A 6325-nucleotide genomic window follows, 5' to 3' on the forward strand; every position below is an offset into this window, starting at 1 on the left:
GACGTAAAACCCAACTTCACGCAGGCAGAGCAAGCCCCTGGCTGGAGGCTCCGGAGCTCGTGACCGTGGCCGAGGCCAGGCAGGGAGTGGAGTGACCGACGGCCAGGGCCTGGCCCGCACCTTGTCCACTCTCAGGTCCCAGCCAGGAGGCCTGAGGACTGGGCCCTCATTCCCAGGCTCTCGGAGAGCAGCAGGTGTTTCCCCCACCCCTTTCTTCTTTCTCCCCAGTGCCCCAAATCTTTGTTTAAATGAAAGGTGGATGTGAATGATCCAGTCAGAGGAGTAGGGAACTGCTCTCTGGCTACATCTTCATAGGACATTTTTTTTTCTTCGTAATTTAGAACACCCTGCCCTGGGCCCTGGCCTCACATAACCCTGGCTCACCAGCTGACCACAGGCACCCTCCATGCCCTGAGTTGTGGTGAACACACTGTATCTTTCCATGGCAGCTGCTCTCCCAGCCCTGTGTGCTGAAGATGCCACTCCAGTGGGCAGCTGTTCCTCAGGGCTGTGCAGCTGCTGCAGGCCGAAAGCCACACAGTGCCCAGAGAGGCAGGAAGGGCCACCTCTGGGTGGCAGGGCCCTAGGCCAGTCCCGGGTATTGTGCACATACGTGGGAAGGAAGTCCTGATGTTTTAGCAGGAAGACCCCAGGTTTCAACTTTTGTTACTGTGACAAGACCCAAATTAGAGCTAGAACTGTGAGAGCGAGAATGGCAGGACCCACAATCATGCCAGGCTTGGCAGTCCATGGCCAGCCCACTCCACCTGGATGCAAACCTCCTCGTGCTGCCTCGGCCTCCTCGCCTACCCAGCGCTGGAGTGGGGCTGGCTCTCCCCAGCTCGTTGTTCTCAGCCTTTTCAGGCCTGGGTTGCTGGATGCTGACATACTGGGCAAGCTGCTTCCCAAACAGAGTTTCATTTTACTGTGCCAATGGGCAGTGGAAAATAGTTCTTGTCACCTGCCACTGGTAAATGAATTTATTATAAAACCGTTGCTGGAAAGGAAGAAATATGGGGCAGATGCAGACAGCCTCCAGCTGCTTCAGAGCAAATGTGGCTCCTTTCAAGCCATCAGCTGACCCAGCCCTTGGAATATTTATTTGTATGCTCTGCGGCCGGGGTGGGAGAGGTCACAGCAGAGCTATTTGGGGAGTTCCTGCAGTGGGGAAGGTTGTAGCTTCTCCATGTCAGCTAATGAAGCTGAAGAGGTGGAGGATTATTTTCAAGAGATAAGAGTGTCTCATCAGTAAAAGAGGGCCTGACGTCCCCAACACCTTCTACTAGTTCGTTACTTCTTGTCTTGTCATGTATGTGTGGGGAGGACGTGTTAGTTTTCTATGCTGGTAGCATACTACCAAAAACTTCAGGGCTTACAACATCACCCATTTATAACCTCACAGTTTCTGGGCAGGGCTGAGTTCCAGGTTCTCACTGGGCTGTAATCCAGATGTGGGCCAGGGCAGTGGTCTCATCAGAGGCTCAACCGGGGAAAGATCCATTTCCGAGATCCTTAACACTGTTGGCAGAATTCATTTCCAGAGGTCCTTGCACAGCCTGCTTGCTTTTTCAAAGCCAGCAAGGGGGGCCTCTCCCTCGCCAGCTCAGATGGAAACTTCTACAACATAATCTAATCAGGGAGTGACCTGTCACCTTTGCCATATTCTCTTCCTTAGAAGCAAGTCGCAGGTTCCACCCACAGAGACATTAATACCAGGAGGAAGATCCTGGGAGCTCCCTTAGATTTCTGCCTGCTGCCGGAGGGGGAGATACAAGCCTTATCAGCACTGTTTCAAAAGTGTTCCCAAGTGAAAGCCCAACCTATTACACGTGATCACAATGCTTTTTCTTTGAAATGAACCAGTTTCGTTCTTTTTCTTCCATCTCAGAATGCCTCTACATACAGAAATCCTTGACAGCCCAGTACTCTGTGCCACAACTGGATTCCAACTCTAGCTCTTTTGTTTACTTGCTATAAGTTGTTGAGAAAGGGTGATTTTTTTTTTTAGGGGGAGGGGTTTTCTGAAACTCAGATTTCTCATCTGTAGAATGCATTCCACTAAGATTTTTTTTTGGACACTGACATATAATAGTTATTGTCACTTAGTAAATGATATATCCAGCTCTTTCCTTATAAGAGTATTCATTTTATTACATTAATTTTATTCATATACAGAACTAAACAACAAAATATTATCAGTCTTGCTAGTGTACACACCAAAGCAAAATAGGAAATATATTTTAAAACAAATCCATTTGTTTCTAAGGAGCTGAAATCACTGGTGATATGCTGACAAGCAGTTCTTAGACTAGAGGAAAAGGACTAATATCCTAGGCATGTCCAGAAAATTATGTCCACGGCCATGTCTAAAAAATGCTGATGCCAGTGGTCTGTGGTTTTTAAGTCTCACTCATGCTCTCCCTCTTTTTCTTTTTTCTTTTTTCCTCTGAAGTAAGACTAAGATTAGTGAACCCTTATTAAGATTAAAGTTTTGATCTTGCTTAATGGAGGGAAGTAATAAGATAAAGTTCAGCTTTAGGTGGGAGCTGGCCCTGCCATTATTTACATGCTTTGTGAAAAGGCAGCCCACTGGGAACCCTGAGGGTAGATTATAACCTGCTCTGGTTTCTTCTCCAGGTTTCTCCTTGTTGTGGAAGGAACTGGATGATGTAACTGGCTCTCCAGGAAGCCCCGTTTGGCCATAACCTCAGGACGGTCTCTTAGACCCCATCTCATTTCAGAGCCACTTCTGAAGCCACTTGAGAAAAATGATGTGACAGTTCTCATCAAAAAGGATTTTTCAGAAACCTATAACATCTGTGAAGAAAGTGGCCCCTTTTCCCTCTTGTGAAATAGACGTTCTCAAATTCCAAGATGCCAGCCAAGACCCCAATTTACCTGAAAGCGGCCAATAACAAGAAAGGAAAGAAATTTAAACTGAGGGACATTTTGTCTCCCGACATGATTAGTCCTCCCCTTGGAGACTTCCGCCACACCATTCACATCGGCAAAGAGGGCCAGCACGACGTTTTTGGAGATATTTCTTTCCTTCAAGGGAACTATGAGCTTCTGCCTGGGAACCAGGAGAAAGCGTGCATGGGCCAGTTCCCTGGGCACAACGAGTTCTTCCGGGCCAACAGCACTTCGGACTCCATGTTCACAGAAACGCCCTCCCCAGTGCTCAAAAATGCCATCTCCCTCCCCACCATCGGAGGGTCCCAAGCTCTCATGTTGCCCTTATTGTCACCGGTGACATTTAATTCCAAACAGGAGTCCTTTGGGCCAGCAAAGCTGCCCAGGCTTAGCTGTGAGCCTGTCATGGAGGAAAAAGCTCAGGAGAAACGCAGTCTGTCGGAGAGCGGGACGGTCCACCAGGGAGACACCTCGTGGGGCTCCAGCGGTTCCGCATCTCAGTCCAGCCAGGGCAGGGACAGCCACTCCTCCAGCCTGTCCGAACAGTACCCCGACTGGCCTGCCGAGGACATGTTTGACCACTCTGCCTCGTGCGAGCTCATCAAGGGAAAGACTAAGTCGGAGGAGTCCCTCTCTGATCTCACAGGTTCCCTCCTCTCCCTGCAGCTCGACCTTGGGCCCTCACTTTTGGATGAGGTGCTGAATGTCATGGATAAAAATAAGTAACAGGATGCCAGCTCTTTTCCTTTGGGGTAAAAGGTACCAAACAACAACAACAAGAAAACTAAACTACCAACAGTCGCACAGTTGAAAGAAGGGCTTCCTGGGCTGTATTTGCAGTTGTGTGATGGGTTTTCTAAAATAATGTTCCTACAAAATATTTTTTTTTTACCTGTTTGCAAAAACAATTCAGAAAAAACAAAAAAGCAAAAAAAAAAAAAAACCACAAAACCTGTCCTGGCAAAAAGAGGAAGTGAGTGAGTCAGAGCCCATTTTTGGTAGATCAGCTCACTTTTGTTGTTTGCAGACTCGTAAGAAATCTGGCTTGGCCACGATTGACACTAGCTATGAAGGGCTGGACGAGTCACGTTAAGGAACTTTACAGAACTTTACGGCACTCCAACATTTTCTGAGCAAGAGGAAGTCAAAATTTATTTAACACCTAAGCCTTTTTTTCTAGATTCTTTTCTATATTATATTGTTTGGGCTCACCATAGCGAATTCTCCAGTGTTAAAACTTTTCTCTGTTTTCACATTTGAACAACTCTATGGGTTTTGGGGATTTTCTTGTAGTTCTTATATATCCTTATATATTATATCTATATCGCAAAATTTTGACTGTCAGCTACATGTTGGTAAGACACAAGCAAAGTATTACTGTAACTAAGTTATTTTTAAAGTTAAAATATATTTTTATGTGCCTTTGGCTTTTTATTGTAGAGTCTACATTTTATAGATAATACATCAAATGTGGTCATTTGACTTGTTTCCGTTGGGGTTCCATTGTAAGCTGTGTATGTGTGTGTTTGGAAAAGTGTATTCATTCTTAGCTTTATTTTTTTTTTCTTCATCTGTTACCATACTTCTAACAGCAGCCAATAATGGATTGTAAAGCGTAAAGGCACAGGTTACTCATGATGCTTCTGCAGAGACTGTGGGCTACACCACGTAATGTTATGTGGAAATATGGGTATTTTAGTACAGTACATACTTGCATTACATAGGTACTTCATACAATACAATAAAGAGTAAATGTTAAATTGAACTTTCTCGTTTATAGTAATAAAAAAGAACCTAAGAGAAAAAGAATATTTTCTTTATATCTAGCTAGAAAAGCTGCTGCTCTAGAATGTACATGAGCCTTTAAAATAAGGTAAGAGATGATTTCTATCCACCCTAATTTTGATTACTTCCTTAAAGTTTGAGATTCTAGAAACTGGGCCCCTCAACTTTAGGAAAAGTGAACATATGAGATCAGAATTTTTTTAAATGTCAGCACTGAAGCCACCCTCTCGATGTTCATTTCTGGCCACTCTTCGCTGACTTTAGCATCCTCTACTGCAAAATCTTGCAAGCTCAGACTTACACCTATAGGACAAATGTTCGTCCATGCAGCCAGTGCCATGTAGACAAGATTATGGAGGCTAGAAGGAGGGCAGTAGAGGGAACTTGCCTACCCCAAGGAGCCGGGGATACCCTAGGATGTTGATAACAGGAACAGGAAATGTACACACTGATTCCTGTCCCTTTGGCAACCACTCCTTGCCCCCAAAGAAACACTTGCACACAGTAACTGCCAGCTCTTCCTCTCAAACTTTTGTTTATCCTTGAAATGTATCCCTGAAATGCCTTTTCTCCCAACCACTTCACCGAATTTGGAGTTGTTGGAATTCTGTCATCGGAAATAACCTTTGGACTGCAGGAGAAATGCACTTAGGACAACTAACCAAGTAGAAAAGAAAACAAGTCCCCTTAGAGCCTCAAGTACTTTCCTCAATTTCCCAATTGTATTTCTTTATCCCACGACCTTGCATTGTTCTTTTTCCATTGGACCACACCCCTCAGAGTTCACAGTTCCAGAGACTTCCCAGCCTCTTCTAAATCTTGTTAATGAGGAAGAGTCCAGTGTATCTCATCATTTGTAGCCAATTTTAGCCAGACCTTTTCAATACCTTCCCATCTTAATTATTATTGACCATATTCAATCTCATCTTACTCTTCATCTGGAGCATGACCTCAAAGAAAAGATCAAACTATTAGGCGAAATGAAGAGGAGTATGTCTGCGCGTTTTCTCTGCTCCCTCTCTGTTAAGTGTGGAGAACAGCCCTGCCAGTGCTGGATTTGTCTGATATAGTCTAATCACACATCCTGCATGCATTTAGCCATTTTACTTTCTCTGACCTTTTCACATACACTCTCTCCCGTTACATTAGGTATAATTGACATGGCAACAAATACACCCCTGTTAGCGGGAATAAAACTACATCCGGCTGATAAATGATTTTGTTGAGTCAATTCTCCCCTGGCAGCCCTTCTGATGCCTGATCCCTTTGCCAGAAAGCAGGTGCACAGCTGGTGGTGGCTTTCTCTTCTGCAAAGAGACACTTTAGACTCACACCTGCTGAGAGCTGAATTGATGTCCTCAGACCATGAATTCTCAGCCTGTGAACATTCTCCCACTAATTTGTCTTTACTTGCTTAAACGTAAGGAAACCCAAGACGCACTTTATTTGCAAACTCAAAGAGAATAGCAAACCACCCGTGACCAAACAACCAGAAAAAGTCTCTATTTGTATAAATAGAGACCCTTCTTATTGAGGTAGGCAAGCTTCCTGTGGGTAATTCCTCCCCACCCCCAGGCAGTGAGACCTAACAGCAAGGCTTATTATTTCTGCTTAAATTATCTGCTTA

At 44.9% G+C, this 6325-nt stretch overlaps 1 protein-coding gene across 1 annotated transcript; it reads left to right on the plus strand.

Moving 5' to 3' along the window:
* The first annotated feature begins 2640 nt into the window (after positions 1–2640).
* CDC42EP3 (CDC42 effector protein (Rho GTPase binding) 3) lies at positions 2641–4073 on the plus strand. The gene has a single exon (XM_012653877.1). It carries the CDS (start codon positions 2875–2877, stop codon positions 3637–3639), a length of 765 nt encoding a protein of 254 aa, XP_012509331.1. The 5' UTR covers positions 2641–2874; the 3' UTR covers positions 3640–4073.
* The last annotated feature ends 2252 nt before the right edge of the window (positions 4074–6325 follow it).

Source organism: Propithecus coquereli, unplaced genomic scaffold, assembly GCF_000956105.1.
Source record: "Propithecus coquereli isolate 6110/MARCELLA unplaced genomic scaffold, Pcoq_1.0 Scaffold43, whole genome shotgun sequence".
Classification (NCBI taxonomy): domain Eukaryota; kingdom Metazoa; phylum Chordata; class Mammalia; order Primates; family Indriidae; genus Propithecus; species Propithecus coquereli.

Coding starts and splice junctions, on each gene's coding strand:
- CDC42EP3 (XM_012653877.1), top strand. CDS start 2,875: ATGCCAGCCAAGACCCCAATTTACCTGAAAGCGGCCAATAACAAGAAA.